At 35.1% G+C, this 17822-nt stretch overlaps 2 protein-coding genes across 3 annotated transcripts in view; one reads left to right on the top strand and one right to left on the bottom strand.

Annotated features, from left to right (window-relative positions):
* The window catches only part of LOC110113166 (glucose-6-phosphate isomerase, cytosolic), a 28659-nt gene extending 23780 nt beyond the window's left edge, over positions 1–4879 (top strand). For both annotated transcript variants that reach the window (XM_020845621.2, XM_020845619.2), the window contains 3 exons: positions 3581–3670; positions 3786–3893; positions 4591–4879. In XM_020845621.2, the coding sequence (XP_020701280.1) occupies positions 3581–3670; positions 3786–3893; positions 4591–4644 (252 nt within the window). In that variant the 3' untranslated portion in view covers positions 4645–4879. The remainder of the gene's footprint in view (positions 1–3580; positions 3671–3785; positions 3894–4590) is intronic.
* Positions 4880–6638: 1759 nt separating this feature from the next.
* Positions 6639–10194, bottom strand: LOC110113169 (putative glycerol-3-phosphate transporter 1). Its single transcript, XM_020845624.2, has 3 exons — positions 10036–10194; positions 7716–8769; positions 6639–7500 (listed from the first exon to the last, which is right to left on the bottom strand). Exons 2-3 carry the CDS (start codon positions 8683–8685, stop codon positions 6926–6928), a joined length of 1545 nt encoding a protein of 514 aa, XP_020701283.1. The 5' UTR covers positions 8686–8769; positions 10036–10194; the 3' UTR covers positions 6639–6925.
* Positions 10195–17822: the final 7628 nt, after the last annotated feature.

Genomic DNA, 17822 nt, shown 5'->3' on the forward strand with positions numbered 1-17822 from the left:
GAAAATTGCCAAAATCAAGGATCTAATTAAGGAAAGTCAATTATGTCTCATGGGAGATTTGAAATTTCAAATCCCATGGAGGGAGGCCGGCGGATAGAGGGGAGGGGGGAACGACACCAAAGGGGGACGGGTGGAGGGCCGGCGGGTGGTGGCTGCTTGGGCGCCGGTCGCTGGAGACCGGTGGCTGGGCGCTGGCAGTTGGAGGCCGGCGGTGAGTGGAGGTGGCCGGTGGCTTTGGGGCCAAGAGTGCCGGCGGGTGGGTGGGGAAAACAGTAGAGGAGAAGAAAAGATATGGGGTAGAAAATCAAGAGCTACACCAAGGGGCTGTTGGGTATTGCTTTGAGCCTCTCATAGGCTTTCCCACTTGGGAACTCACAAAGAGAACTCTAGAACTCACAAAGAGATCCAACACTAACATTTTCATTCACAATAATCATCATCCCTTTCTAAGAGGAAGGGGAGGGCTTAAATAGCCAAATACATTAAGGAAAATAAAAAGACACAATTGCCCCTAGGGCAAACATAAAACAAAGCCCTCAAGTGAGGGTAGAAATGGAAAAGTACAAATAACAAATAAAATACATCAAAATAAATAGACACGATCGTAGCCATTGATCTCCGATGTCCTCATAAGTTATCTGCATATTGCTTTGCTGATTAAAATGCCTCCTATATTAACCTGTCTTACATGGGATTTCCCTAGGGGACTCTAAGTTGTGATGCAGTGTAATTTTAATGAATTATGGAAATGAGTGGGAAGATGCTGGGCGATTATAATCCTTAGAGATACAAAATTAGATCTTTTTAAACTAAAATTTTTGCATGTGCTCTGACAAACTTACTGAAAGCTTGAATTTAATGTCCAAAATTGTTGTGCGGACTAAAAGTAAATTGATTACGAACTTTGCATGAGAACCGTGTTGTTGTCTTGAGAAGCATACCGCCGCATTGAGAAGTGTCGTTTCTTTGAGAAATGCACGTACTCGAGAAGCATGCATTTTGCTTCTAGAATTGTGCCAGAGCTCTAAAAATGCAAATGAGTTAAGTAAAGATATTGAAAAGCATGCAAGTACATTGTGCAAATACATTGAGAAGCATGTAAGTGCATTATGCAGGTGCATTAAAAAATACAAGTATATTGAAAAAGTAAATGCAAGTACACTAAAAAAATGCATGCGATTCATCTCAATATATATATACATTGAGAAGCATGTAGAAGATTAAAAAATGCATGTGATTCATCTCAATATTTGAAATGAATTGCGTAAATGAACTGAAAAGCTTGTGCATTATGTAAGCACACTAAAAACTTTGCAAGTACACAAAAAATTGTGCGAGTGCAATACGCAAGTGTGTCAAAAAGTGTACAAATGAATTGTGTAAACACACTAAAAAATGTGCATGTCACTCAAAAGAAAAGTCAAAATACTTTTATGTGTTTTGACCATATACATTGAACTTCTAAAATTGAGGTGAATGTTGTGTAGGTTAAAAATTAGGAATGAATTTAAATTTAATTCATCTCAATATATATATAAGTTGCAAATAGTACATTACAAATCTTACTCACAAATAACTGTGCAATTGTGAAATCAACAATAATTAATTGGTATTAAGTTCTCATTAGGCTTTCAATGCCTTTTACAAAAGAAGCTCACAACATAATATAAACTCTTGAGTTCACCGCTCATAGAATAGCTCACTAAAGTTAACATTCAAACCTTATTTGTTGTTAGGACGTGAACAGAGTTGAGAAAATTCAAATGATAAAATAAAAAAATTTAAGTGCCCCAATGATGGACATGTTCACTATAAATCTCAACCAAAAGGGACTAGTTTCAAAATACCAATCTCAAATCCTAATGCAAATAATTTTGGGCTTCAATTCAAGCAAAATATGAGATATCAAGAAAACTAATGAAAAATTATTGATTTCAATTGAAATTAATCCCTTAAAACTTAAAACAAAATTTATGTACCCTTTGCAACCCTTTGTTAAGAGTGATAATTTTGAGAGTAACCTCAGCTTATAAATGACTAATGTCTCATCGAACGTATCATTATGCTTTATTCTTAAAGGATCTCTCACCAGTAAAGACGTAATATGTGTCCATTAACTAGTGGTTTTACTGCTAAATAGGCACGTAAGATAAATGGTTATGATTAGGATTCTCTAATATGATGGTTTTGCGACGAAATAACACTTATTAATTTTGTTCATGGCAAAGCCCACAAGTTTTGTAATGGATAAAAAACACTTGATTAATTAATCATAAAGTGCACTTGATGGTGTAGAAGGCTATCTAAGGCTAACTTTATAAGGTTCCTCTAGATTATGCAACTCATGGTTGCTGACAAGGATCTTTTGATTTGGGTTGACTACTTCCTCTAGCTAAATAGGCTAGGGCCTAGGGTCCATGACAACTAGGGATGACAGAACCATGAGATCTTGATAAATTTTATCATCATTCCCCCTACCATTAGTTTTAAGTGTAAGATGATAAATTTCAAACTCTATACCAAATTTACTATTATAATACACTAAGCATTCAACTTTTAATAACTATCCTTAATCGAAAGTTCTCTGCCATTATCGGGAAAGGTTAATAATCATAAGAGCTTACGCCTATGGGAACCTAGAGCCATGTTATAATGTTCTAACAAAAATGGTGAAATCTTTAGGTAGTATATTTTCTTAAATCTAATTTATTTTCTAAAAATTTGACCCAAAAAAACTCCTTAAACTCTCTCAAAAGATATGTGAATTTTTGGAGCCTATAGTATTATTTTCTATTTTTAGTCGGCATAATTTGCAATCATAAGCTTTGACATTAATTTGATGTGGGATAATATGGGTTTAGAGTTTGTTAATTCAACCTAGGATGATATGCACATCAATAACTGACAAAAATATTATCTACATGATATCAACTCTCAATTTTTGCAAGAATTAGCCACCTTTAAAGTAAAAAATAGTAGACAGATATCTTTCATTCCAATGAATAATATAATCCTTACAAAATTTTAATATTTCATAAGAAAATAAATAACAAATAAATGTTTTTATTGTACAAAGTAAAAATTGTTTATCACATCATTGGAGGTCATTAATTTGTAAATTATTGAATCTATTTATTGAAATTAGAAGATTCTATAATTCATTGAAAATTCTCCTAATTTGCATTTTGGTAGCTCACAGAACAAACATGAGGAAACAGAAAAAAAAAGGAAAATGATGTTTTGCTATTGATGGAACAAGAACCGAACTTGTCTATATGCATATAATAACACGAAGACTTCTACTTCAATTTTGCGCCATTTCTTTCTCTTTATAATGCTATTTAGTGAGGTCCTTTAAAATATTAAAACAATTTTCAGAACAAAAGATTTGATCTCAATACAATTTGAAGAATTTTACATATATTTATTATCAAAATTTTAACCGTTGCTTTCACATATGTATTGTAGAACTCTAGATATATGTTAATAGGCATCATATCTCTCTGAATATAGCTGATTCTATTTAATTTGGTCTTCTACTTTGTGGAAATTCATGACTAAAAAATCTTCTTCTTTCCAGCTTTTAGCTATATACGAGCACCGTATTGCTGTTGAGGGCTTCATATGGGGTATCAACTCATTTGATCAATGGGGTGTGGAGTTAGGCAAGGTACGTGATAATATGACCTGCCCTAAAGCATTAGAGTTTCAGAATTCGGTAACTATCTATCTTGCTTAGACCTCCTGTACTATAATAATGCTTGTTTTGGCTGTTGGAATTGCAGTCACTTGCCTCCCAAGTCAGAAAACAGTTGAACTTGTCTCGCAAATCAGAGAAGCCTATTGAGGGCTTCAACTTTAGTACCACAACATTGTTAAGTAGATATCTTCAGGTGTGTTGTTCTCATCTTCCAATTTTGATCCGTTTGACTCACATTCTCTAAGAGTATTTACCCTGATAAGCTCATTTATTAGTCTCTTATAATATGGGATTAGGATTATTCATTTTTAGGATATGTTTGGAGTAGCTTTTTCATAACTTTGTTTTCAGACAACCACCACATCTCAGTTTAGCTATAATTTCATGCTGCTTTTCATTAATTTTGGTGGTGAGAAGTAGTTTCTTACATCAGATCTACTAGAGTTTTGTACTTGATAAAAAATTTAGCCAAAATTTTTAAGGAATTTAATTTATAATACCCATACCAGCTTCATAAAAAAATAAAAATAGCTTTTCTTAAAACAAATTTACAGCTATATTTTTATAGGCAATTACAACCGCCCCCAAACTAACCCTTAGTCATGTTGAATATCCTCCCCCTCCTTAAGATGGCAAATTATTCTGTGCGGACGTCGAACGCCATCCAGAGACCAACCAGAATGCGTCACGTGCCCCTGTTCGGTACCGCGGCTCGGTGCCGTGCTTGGCACTGCTGACGTGGCGCATTTTGGTTGGTCTCCGGACAGTGAACTGCATTCGGCTTCCGCACAAGATAATTTCTCCCTTCAGATGGGCAAACAATTTTCAAATTCATCCTCATACTATTTAAGAAGATAATTTAATTGTTAAACTCTCTATTTTCTTTCCAGGTGGATAGTGGCTTACCACCTGACAGCTCTACTACCGTGCTACCAAAAATCTAATGTATCACTCAGCCTCAGGAAGATGAACTTTGCTTAGTTATCTGTTTTATTATTGTGATAATAATTGGCACTTTTGGATGCCGATTCTGTAACCCTTCAAGCTTGAGGACTAATAAGTAAAGGCAAGCAAATAGAATATTTTGATTGCTTCGTGTCATGCAGAATGTTCATTGTGGAGCTGAAGGTTTTATTTGGGATAATTTATTATTATTATTATTTATTTGCTGTTTTTAAATAATTTTTGTTCTAGAAAATATTTTAGAAAGCAGTAAGAAAATTATCTCAAATGAAGTGAAATTGGATGCTTTTGTATTTTTTCTATAGCATCCTGAGAGCTTAGGGTTCAGATTTGGATTCTATTCGAGCATCTATTGATGCGGAACAAGTCATTACTTTTCATTACAAAGCAGGATAAGGTGATGCTTGATATCCTCTCCAAAGTTACCTGATTATGCTTTGTGAATTTTTTTTTTATTGGCATTTATAGAAGAAATTATTATGTGCGGACATCGGATCATTTGGAGTCAAATTAGAATGTGTTATGTCATCAAGTACATAGCCGTGGTGCACAACAAAAGGGTGATGTGACGCGATCTAATTCGCCTCTGGATAGTGTCTGTATCCGCACATAATAATTTCACCATTTATAGGGCCACATTTATAGAGCATTTAAGTGTTTTAATGATGTCAGATTTTAATGATTTTGTACTCATTGGATTCGTCTCGTCGAGCCGCTTGATTCGACTATAAGCATGTCATATTCAACAATCATTTTGATATCCAATTAATATTTTGAATCTTTCAAATATGTTTTGGACCTTTGATCTGGCATCGTTTGGGTTCATATTGAATTGATTTTTTGTGTTGTTTGGTTCGTCTCTTAGAGATGTTCAATTTGACTATAAGTTTGTTCAAATCAAAGCTCGAATGATTTATATTTTAATTTTAAAAGAAATTCCATGGATAAACCTCAGGATTCATGCCCAATCAAAACAATTTCTTTTATAATATATCAATAAAAATAGAACTTTTTTATTCAAAAACACCTTCCTTAAAATACATAATGAAGAGATTTATGGCAGTAACTCCATATATCACAACAGCTTATTCCATTAATTTATAACTTAACATCATCCTAATGCCTCATTCAAGAAAATTTTCTTATTCATTTCTAAAGCAATTTTTAGCACAAAAATTTTGTTGAAAGTAATAAAAAAATAATGACCACTAACTTTTTTACAATTCTCTAAAGTAGATTTTTCATACAAAAAATTATAATTCAAAAATTTTTGTAGTAAAAATTATTTTAGAAATAATGAAAAAAACTATCTCAAATAAAACTTAAGCTTTCATTTAGCACAACTTTTTAATACAAGTTTTTTTTTTAAACTAAACTTATTTATACTAAAAATTATTTTAAAAAACAACAAAAAAAAATTATCTCAAGCGAAGATTGAGATTTTGTTTGAGACAATTTTTTACCACTACCTTTTTATTGGTCAAAAAAAAAAAAAAAGCTAAGAAAATGCTTTACAAAACAATATAAAAATTGTTCCAAACTAAATCTAACATTTGGGATGACTTTGAAAAAAGTCATCCCAAACGAAGCCTAAGGCTTCATTTGGGACGGCTTTTTTATTGCTTTTTCAAACGGAGTTGTAGTATAAATTTTTTAATTTTTGTACTAAAACTCCGTTTTCAGAAGCAATAAAAAAGCCGTTCCAAACGAAGCCTAAATCTATGTCAGTTGCCCAAATCAACATCAGTTGCTGCACTAGCTTTTCTCCTTAACATAAATACAAAGCAGAAGATAATGACATGTTGGATAATAGCATACACAAACAAAAGCCAAGAATTAACGTTGTCAAAGAAAATGAGGCTCTTGCTTCTCCTTCACATAGATACATATGGGGAGAATAAGACGTGCCGCTACTAATTATCCACCACCTCAAGCAATAATACCGTGAAAGAAGAAGGAACCAGCAACAGCAGACTTGTCAAATCCATCCCAACTTTGTTATGATATCCTACTAAGCAATCAGCTTCAATCACAAGAAGGCCACTTGCTCATACAAAAAAAAACAAGGAGCACATTCCTTCCTATTCAATTTCAACCTCTGAAATCTTCGCTATACATTAAAGCTTCATTCGGAACAGCTTATTTACTATTTCTTAAAGCAGTTTTTTAGTCCACAAATCTTAATTTTTATACTGAAAAGTTGCTTTAAGAAGCAGTAAAAAAACCGTTCCGAACGAAGCTTAAATTATGATTTTTTTTTACTTACACAACATGAGCCACAAGATTCGGCTCAGGCAAGGAAGCCGTCCCTGCTGTTTTCAATTTTACAGATTCTAATTTGGTGGATAGCTCTGCCACCACAAGCCTGGTTAGTAGCAGCCCAGCTACAAGAGCAGCCCCCATCAACATTATAAACACTGCACCCCAGCTCTTGGCTGAGATGTATCCAGTCAGCAATGGACCGATGGCCGCACCGACAGAACCTGTACCATCTATGATCGCCGTCACCGTCGCCAAAGCCCGAGAGTTCCCATCCAAGGAACTATGAGTGCCGAGGTCCGCCGAGACTGCGGTAGTTATCAGTGCATATGGGCCATTGACGAGCATTCCATTAACAAGCATGAGAGCAATGTTGCAGTAGAGAGAGGCACTTCCATAGATGCGGTAGAAGTAGATGGCTGGGATTGCACAGTACATGAAGCATGCGGCTGTCAATGCCCGAGCATCAAAACGATCAGAAATATGACCAGCAAGAATGCCTCCAATTACTCCTCCCACATCGAAGAGTGTTGATAGGGTCCCCGCCGTTGAGTCTGATAGGAACTCACCATCAATAGCTGCAACGGTTGCATGTTAGGAAATTAATAGGTCAAAATATAAAGCCACAAAAGATTTTTAGTGGGCATTAAGGCTTCTTTTGGGCGGCTTTTTTATTGCTTCTTAAAGCAGTTTTAAAAAACAATAAAAAAACTGTCCCAAAGGAAGCCTAAATCTCATGTAAAGCCATACGGTAATATTTTCAGAATAATACGGTTTGAATCCAGAAGCTAACCTGTATCAGTGATGTAGAAGGGCAACCAATACAGGAAAGTATAGGCCACAAGTTTGGAGAAAAAAAGACAGAGAGCAAATGGAGCAACACCAGGGATTCTCCAAGCTGCAAAAAAGCTGATGGCTTTATCCTCTTTATCTGGTTTGCCTTCCAAGAGTGGCTCTGTCATTTTGTCCTTCTCAGGAGACTTAAGTAGGTACTCCTCTTTCTCAATTCCAATTGCATCAGGACTAACAGGCAGGAAAAAAAAGACCATCAAACCAACAAAGGTGATGAGAATACCAGGAACAGCAAAAGACCATCCCCATCCATAACTCAGACAAGCAGAAGCAATCAATGAACCAGCTATATTCCCAACTGAGGTATGAGCATTCCAAATACCCATTATTAGTCCTCTCTTACTCTTACCAAACCAGTTTCCTACTACAGCAACAACTGAGGGCCATCCTGTTGACTGGAGCACACCGGCTAACAGCTGAACCACAAGGAAGTAGTAGAAGCTATGGATGTTTAGCCAGTAACCGACGCCAAAGAGAGCAGTGAATAGACCAGTACCAACCATTCCCACCGTCAGAAGAATTCTGAGGTCGACCCGATCACCTAAATGTCCGGTAAAGTACATGCCAAGGGAGTACATCGCAAGGAAGGCGACATCAATCTGACCAAGCATAGCGGTACCATGTACACCATCAAATGGAGCCCAACCATTTTGGAGTTTAGAATGTTGTTGTTCTTGCTGCTGCGCTTTAAGAAAGTATGACCTTGTCCAAGGGGAGAAGCCCAATTGCGTCGTGTGAGGATCAAGGACACCTTTAACAATGCTTGTTGTCTTCCTTGTTGCATGATAGCTGGCATATGCAAAAAATGTCAATAACAGAACAATGGCCTGGTATGTCTTGAAGCTGAAAACAGTTTTTCTGATGGATTTGTTTCTTGAGGTATTGGTTCCAATATCATGTACTGGACCCATGATTAATGTGGAGATATTGCTACCCTGAAAGACAATCTTCAGGTTCCTCTTTGATTTGGAAAATTTTCAAACTTTGCCAGTAATCTGCAAATTAACAAAATAAAATTAGATTGTGGAAAATACCAACAAATTTCCAAAATTGATAACACATGGATGACAACTCCAGTTATACTCTTACGATTCTGTCGAACTAATTTTATAAGCTTACACAACAATTATTAGCTTATCTATAATATTTGGGGCCGGAGATATGAATCTTCATTTTTTGTTCATCCCATGTTGAGTGTTATTAGAGGTTTTAAATTTATTCTTCACAAAGCATTTTGAACACATTCTATCAATATAATTATAGGTCTATCCCTTTTTTTTTTCTTGTTAATTCTCTATTATTAATTTCATCACACATTTTCTACCTATAATTTCACTGATTATCAAAATGAAAAGTTAATGAATTTCACTCCTGGGGAAATTTGATTCTTCAAGTGTGAGCATTCTGAATATTTAAGTGTTTTAAAACCGCCATGGTAAATTTCAGACATTTGATAAAAGATAGCCAAAAACCTGTCTACACCATGATATATATATATACGCGCGCGCGCACTAAAATACTAATAATTTCTGACAGCCATTTGCTAAGAAAAATTGAGTAGGTTGCTTAGACCACTTGGATAGATTAAAAAAAAAGTATACTGTTGTCGATGCAAGAAAAAGAATTGATTTAACACCAGGCATGGTAAAACTTTACCATCTCAACTATAAACATTTTTTAAAAAGGTAGCTGTGCGATATGAAAAAAACAAAGGAAATACACCTAAAAATACATGAAAAAAGACCTCTGATAAACAAAATGATCAATTTTCACTTAAAAAAACTGCTTAATTTGATGAAAATCGGTGATTCGGTGATCCGGATCGTCTACAATTCCAGCCATCCAAACCACTTGGAACGACTGAGATTGAATTCGCTTGCTTTTTCTTTTCGAAATCACTCAGATTTCAAAAAGCAAGCCCAGTGATCCAATTCACCTGCGTAATCGGAGAACACTCGAACCGGAAAGAAAAAAAAAAAAAGATTCAAATTTCAAGTCCGGTAATTCTTTCAGAATGATTACCCTACAATCCTAACCCCTGATCCCAAAAAACCATAAATTTCAAAGATATCAGAACTCTGAAACTGAGATAATAATCCTAGAACAAACCCCAAAAATAGCTTCCACTCATCCAAATATCAATCAAGCCTGTCATCTAACCCTAAACAGAGGAAAAGCGCCACAATATCCAAATAATTAAGTTTTAATGCGAAAAAGAGGGGAAAATGCAAATCGCAAGAACCCAATAGGGTTGGCATTACCTCAAAGCAAAAGACCACTGAAGCGTCTTCAATCTCTATCGAATAATCCTCTTTCTTCTCTCCTCTCCTACAGAAAATCCGGTGGCTTTTGCCGCCAGAGCTCACGGAAAGCCATGTCGCTGATGCAGCTTCTATTAAAAGCGAGAGGGCACGAAAGTCCCAGCTGGGTAACTTACAGAAAACCCCCTATAAATGCGCCAATTCTTTTCGCTCCCACATATCAAGGAAATGCATATAAGCGGCTCCGAAAAAATATTGGGCATGCTATTTACATATCTAATCTATAAAATTTTAATATTACATATATATCATTCATAGAATAATTATGATTACATGAAATGAAATATTAAAATTTATAAAATGATATGTGTTGTAAGAATGAAATATAACTGTGATATATTTGATATTAAAATTTTATATGAGTGGTAGTAATGTAATATTAAAGTTTTGAATGGAAGATATGTCAATAGCATGAAATAAAGTTGTATGTATGTAAATCACCCAAAATTATTCTGTGCGGTCACCCAACTGAGTTCAGAGGAGAATGAGAATGCGTCACATTATTTTTTTGTTGTGTACCGTGGCTGTGTACTGCTCAGTACCAAGTGATGTGGCACATTCTGATTCGTCACTGGATCGTTCGGTGGCCACACAAAATAGTTTCTCCTATTTATTTTGGATTGCTTGAATTGAATGTAATTTGTCTTAGTTTAAAGATTTATTTGGTGATGTTTAATTAATGCTTTATAAAGTAATTTTTTAGCATAAAAATAAAATATTTCTTACTAAAAATTTACTTCAAAAAATAATAAAAAAATAGTCCTAAATAAAATCCAAGACTTTTTATGGGATAGCTTCTTAGAATTTGTTGAAATAATTTTTTAGTAAAAAATTTTAGAATTAGAAACTTTTTTTACTAAAATATTATTCTCAAAAATAATAAAAAAAACTGTCTCAATCGAAACTAAAAAAGAATAAGAGCTTTCTTATACTTTTAAGAAGGGGACTTTTTTTAATAGAATACTAACTCTGAATTAATTTCGAAGAAAATTTTTATTTACTTTTAAAGGCTGAAATTTGCTTTACGTAATTTCAATAATTGGAAGTAGCAATTTGCAAATTTAAACGGTGCACCAATCCAAGGGAGATTGTGTAATTTCGGGAAAAACCTATCCGCGTAGAGTTTTTTGTCTTTTTAAACAAAAAAAAAAGAGGAATTTTTTAATTCTGCACAACTAGAAATTATAGGCGGCTAAAGGCAATATCCGGAGGATATTCGCCGCACAAAAGGAGGATTCCACGGTATATTGATGGGATATTCCTTCCCTATTTGGCAAACTATTTGAATCCGGTGTTTCTTTCTAACACGACGCAGCAAACGCCTACCTGCATGTTTGCCACGTGTTCATGAACGGATTGTCAAAATTGTTCGTGTCTTGCCATTGGGCAATTTCTTTCGCCACCAAAAACAGCTATGACTTTTTCTTTTTTTTAATGACTTCCTATTTGAGGAGACTAATATGGTGCAAATTAGGTAGAGTTATCAATATTGGACCCGACCCGAAACCCGATCTAAACCCGATCCGAAAATTTCGTGTTTGGGTTGACCCGAACTCAAAGCGGGCCGGGTCCGGAAAACCTATCCGTTTGAAAAATCGGGTTAGGTTCGGGTTGACCCGGGAACCCGGGAATGACCTGAAATGACCCGGAATGACCCCGCCCTGTCGTGTAGCGTCGCGTCCTGAGGCCAGGATGGCCAGCGTCGCGTCCTGCGTCAGGTTCGCGTCGCATCACGTCCGCGTCAGGTCCCCTACGTCGCACGTCCCGCTCCCGCTGCCGTCGGCTTCTGCTGTTACGCATCTCGCTGCGGTGTAAAATTAGGGGCAAAATTTCTACATATTTATTATTTTATGATATATTTATTTATTTAAAATTTTTTTGAAGGTAGAGGTGTCAATTAAGGTTGGTGAGTTGGATTCAAATTTGACACAAAATTGACTCAATTGAAATAACCCAAATACGACTAATTCAAATCAAACATATTTGATATATTTATCATACAGATCGTATAGTTTTTTTTAAATCAATTGACCCATTTAATTCAAATAAGACTCATTTAATCCGAATCTGACATGTTTAACACCGAACCCGAATGATATGTGGGTCACTTTTGAATTTTTGGCTCAATCCAACTCAAAATTTTAATCATATCAAGATTTTCAATTCAAATTTGACCTGCAATTAAGCATTCATTTAAAACAAATTTCATATTGCTTTATAAAATATCCTTTTAGTATAAAATTTTTCAGGGAAAAAAATAGACTAAAAAAACTATTTAAAAAAGAACTTCAAAACTAAGCTTAAATGAATCAACTCAAGTATTAGAACATTAGAGGCTCAAAAACAGGCGAAATTATTACGTGCGATCACCAAACACCGTCCGAGGCGAATCAATACGCGTCACGTTATCATTTTACTGTGTATCGATGCTGTGTACTGAGTGATATGATGCATCTTAATTCACCTCTAAAGAATTCGATGATTGGACGTAATAATTTCTCCAAAAATTATCTCTCAGAAGAGAAAGGCAAGGGTATTAAGGCAACGAGTACCGTTGGAACAAAATATGCTGTGCGCTTACAACGAAGGGAAAGAAAGGGACAAACAAGTGTCTTGATTTTGGCCATGTTGAAATTATATGATTCCACGTAATCCCTCTTAATGAATGCGTGGCCTGTTGTTCTCTCTTCAAGGCCATATATCAAGAAAATTATTTATTTATTTTGAAATTTTTTATTTTATTGGTTCTTATTTTTCATCCTTTAAGTTATATGAAATAAAAAAATACAATCTTAGAGATAAATTTACATTAAAAAAATTATTTAAGGTTCAGTTTTTAATAATATTTTTAAAATAAATAATATGAATATGTTATTTGTCTCAATTGTATTGATCCATTAATCAAATAATGAAAGGGATGAAATAATCATGAATTTTTGTATAAAGTTTTTTTAATATGATGCACATAGTAAAAAAATATTTTATAATGTATATACAACTATTTTATTATTTTTGAGAGTTTTTTTATGGTTCCAATTATGAATGATATTAAATAGGGGTGTCAATTCGAGTCAACGGGTTGGGTTCAGGTCAAACTCAAGTTGACCGGGGTGCAAACGGGTTGACCCGAAACCTACCCGATTATATAAATGGGTGGGGATTTGCAACCCGGATCCAACACGCGCTGGTTATGGGTTGACCCGACTTGACCCGTGAGCCCGATTAAGCTACGTCGTTCGTCTGAATTCGTTGTAGAGGTCGAGTCGAGTGCCTAGCAGGACTCTCGAGGAAGTCGTGCGGGCTTGCTGCTTGCTGTTCCGTCGGTGAGCACAAGTTGGCGACTGGGTCTTGGTATCTTGCCCTAGCAGCCAAGCCGTCCGACGATTCGACGTCTGAGTGCGGGTGGGGCATTCGACATTTGCCGGTTTGGGTTTGGGTTTGGCTTTCTAGGGCGTGCTGGTGTGGTGTGGTTCGGCATGGAGCAGCAGACGACAATCAGTGATAACAACTGAGCGGCAGTAGTGCTCGCGGCCGCAGCTGGAGAAGACTAACCCGAACTTAAATGAGTCAAACTCAGGCTGTCGGGTTGACCCATTATCGGGTCGACCCGAATCAAAATTTTTCAGATCAAATTTTCTAGTAGTGTAAAAAATTGACACTCATATTAAATCGAGTTTGAGTAATATATATATAATCAATGCTGATTTGAATCTTATATGCACGGATTTTGAACCTTAGTTCTTACCCTTACATTCGTGCTTCGCTTGCCATTTATTATGAGAGATTGCAACGATGGTGAAGGGCTTCGACATCACTTGCTTGAAATTTGGAAGAGAAAAAAGCAACAAGGTGAAAATTAAACATGGTGCTAGCATTGATGGGATCAACACATGTGAAAGAGAACTGGAGTTCATGAAGGATGGATCGAAGGCATCAATAGGACCAACTCGCGCTAAGGAGAAACAAATTTCATGATGGACAAGGAAAAGGCACCGACGATGTCACACCCCGGGTTCGGAAGACGGTACACTTAGACAACACGGAACGTGATGAAGATAAAATGATCTATTTTATACTGACAAGAAGAAAATTTGCATAAACAATTAATTAAATTAAAAATATATAGTAAACATTCAACTCAAAGTAATGTAAACATATAACTATAAAAACATACAACAATAAATAAGAACAATATATGTAAGTCAAGTAATTCATATATGTTTATGCTCTTGTATCCGTCGTATTCAGTCTTATCAAATACATGTCTTAGTCATATGAATTAGCCTTATCATAAGCGTCACTGCCGTCACATATAATATATTCAAGTCAGTACCCTATTAGTTTGCTACATATCCGTCATGTCAATCAATCAATCATTCTCATGTATATTATATCATCACTCAATCAATCATTGTATAGCATATCTCATATATCAATCATCTATCATATCTATAAATCAAAGTCATAATCAGAGCCATAACATTATAGTTTCCAACACAATATTTAGAGCCAATGCAGAGAGCATAGCAGAGTATTATTTAACACAGAGTTATTAAAAGCTAACACGTAGAACAAATTAGAGTATTATCCAAAACCGAGTTATTCAAAGTTAACACAAAGAGCAGAGCAGAGTATTATCCAACATATAATTATTCAGAGCCAACACAGAGAGTAGAGAAGAGTATTATCCAACACAAAGTTATTCAGAACAAACATAGAGAGCAGAGCAGAGTATTATCCAACTCAGAGTTATTCAAAGCCAATACAGAGAGCAGAGTGGGGTATTATCTATCATAGAGTTATTCAACACAAAATGGAGTAATCCAAAATAATAAGTCATCATGCCTATCATATCAATATCAATCCATCATATCATTATCAATTTCATGTCTCCTCTAGTATACAAGTTCTTTTTTTTTTTGTGACGAGGAACCGTCTGCTGTCACGCCTGGCTTCGCCAAGCATGCTTGGCGGTCCATAAATCACAGCCAACCTACCAGGCCACCCACGCCACTATACCCGTAGCCAGCGTTTTGGGGCCCCCACTAAAGGGGAGACTGCCGCTCGAGGGAATCAAACTCGGGATTGGGGGTTCTCAACCGAGCACACCCACCATCCGAGCTAAGAAATGATGGGTATATAAGTTCATTTTCTTCTACTTATTCTTGCAAACATTTCATATCATGTTAACCATAATAGTAAACATCATATATCCTCTCAATCATATCAATACCAATTCTATAACATATTACTTCATATATTTTACTTGTTCTTAAGGACATCACATCATTCATATTCACATTAGGTATATATCATATGCAATTATCATAACATGTAGATCTATATGTTGTGCTCATCACTATGCATGTATTATGTCAAAATGCATGTCATGTAAAATGACATACATACTAAACTAATTAGTGAAAGTTTCATATAAATCAGTGAAAATGCTCATAATAACAATATCTACAAACAAAAAAATTACAAAGTGAAAACTCACTAAAGCAGAAGATATTACATTTTTACGTGATTCGGGTGGCATAAATATACAAAATTGAGAATCATTGAAAATATAAGTAGTGTTGAGGTCGCTTACAATGTTAAGGACAACTTTTGTAATAGAAGCAACATACGAAAAAACCCCTAAGGATCATCTCTCTCTTCTATCTCTTATATCTCTCATCTCTTCCTTCTCACCTCTTCCTCCTTTCTTTTTTTCCTAGGAAAGCAAAACAAAGAAGGGGTGGGGGATTTTTATATAAAATATATCAAAACACATAATGCAATGTCTAACACCGTAGCGCCCAAACTTCTCAATGTCGTTCCGTAGCATGCTGAACCCAGATTTATTGTAGAACTGAGACTACAATGTCAAGGCGGTGATTCCTAAAGCTGCATGTTGGATTCATATTTTTATATTTTCAAATAAACTTATTTTAAGAATTTTGGGTTATTACACAACTACTAATAGCTCGGCTCCTGTGGCGATGATCCACTACATAATTTGGTAGGATTTATTATAAAAAGGTAACAATGAGTGAGTTTGACAAAACAAATTTAGCAAGTAGCTCTAATGTATTAAAGCATAAATGGCAAAAAATAGGGCATGGATTATGACTAATCAGCAAGTTGGAGTGGCGATCAACATGTCACTATAACAATATCACATGTGATGATTCCTATAACATATTCAAGTATGCTAGTGCTATAAGTATATATGTCAAACTACTATTAATACCAAATAATTTTAATGCTTAAAAATGTAATCACACTAGGTATCATCATACTCAAAATGACTTATAAGTCATTCATTATTTTCAATTCATATCCATTAATATATTTATACATGTATATGTATATAATTATAGTTGATTTGTCAAATACCCATCATCAGGATGGTAAACAACAAACCAAGGAAATATAATGATTTTCAATAGAGTCATCAATCGGAGGATCCGTCGGCTCGGCTAGTCAAAATCTAATAGGGTTTTACTGACCTACTAATAATCATAAAATGCATGTGCTTTTACAAACAAACAACATATATTATATAAATCAACACATCAATAACAATTTTATAACAACATGATTTATAGAATGAGTATTATTTATCGTATTTAAATATAACTTAGATGTATGAATTAAATTTTACATAGCAAGAATTATACTAAATTCTAAAAGCTTATGCATCAATAAATCAAGGTAATTGTATTTCTACTACATGATACTTTCATTTATATTAAACATATTAAAAACATCATTCGTTGCTTAGTGTCGTGGCTTAACATCATTGTGTTGCATGTTGAACCATGTTGAACCCAGAGAACAGAGATTGCGATGTCAGAGCGGTGGTTCCTAGCGCTTCATGCTGGATTCAAATTTTCATGTTTTTTTCCAATAAATGTATTTTAAGAATTTTGGGTTATTACAGTACTATTGCTAATAGCTCGGTTTATATGGTAATGAGCCACTAAATATTTTGGTAAGATTTGTTATAAAAATATAACAATGAGAAAGTTTAATAAATCAAATTCAACAAGTGTCACGACCCAACCCGACCGGGACAGATCCCGCTCGCATCGGGCCGCGACGGAGCCAACAAATCCAGGATCTGGCTTTGTAATTTGCTTCAGAACTTTCTTCTAAGTATTAAACAGACAGAAAAACACAGAGCTACTATAAACATCCGAATGCAGAATGGTTCATCTATCTTTTCTTTCCTCAAAATAAACATATACAGATACAGTGCATGGCTTCAGACAGAAAGAACAGAACAGAACAGAAAAGGCATGACTGTACAAAAATTAAAAGTATCAAGTACCTAATCACAGATCAGACTCAGAACATCTAGTCCAAGACCTCATTCCCTTTCCCAGAACCTGAAAACCACGCAAAAAACAAGGATGAGCTAACAGCTCAGCAAGACATCAATCACCAATCAAAATCATCAGAAACTCACATCAGAAAACGTATAAGAAAAGTATCCGTACATAAATCGAACAATTGTACAGAAATCGTATAACAGACAGAACAAATAATAGCTCAATCAGAAATCAAACATCGGATACGAAAGACTGAAGTCATATCAAAATCCCAATTCAAATCAGAGATCATAAAGCTTCAAATCACAGATCAGATAGGATTGTACAGAATAACCAATAACGTACATAAGTTATAGCAGAAATAATCACATTACAGCTTTACAGAATAGATAATTTCAGAACAGA

Source organism: Dendrobium catenatum, unplaced genomic scaffold (assembly GCF_001605985.2).
Source record: "Dendrobium catenatum unplaced genomic scaffold, ASM160598v2 fragScaff_scaffold_706, whole genome shotgun sequence".
NCBI classification, from domain to species: Eukaryota; Viridiplantae; Streptophyta; class Magnoliopsida; order Asparagales; family Orchidaceae; genus Dendrobium; species Dendrobium catenatum.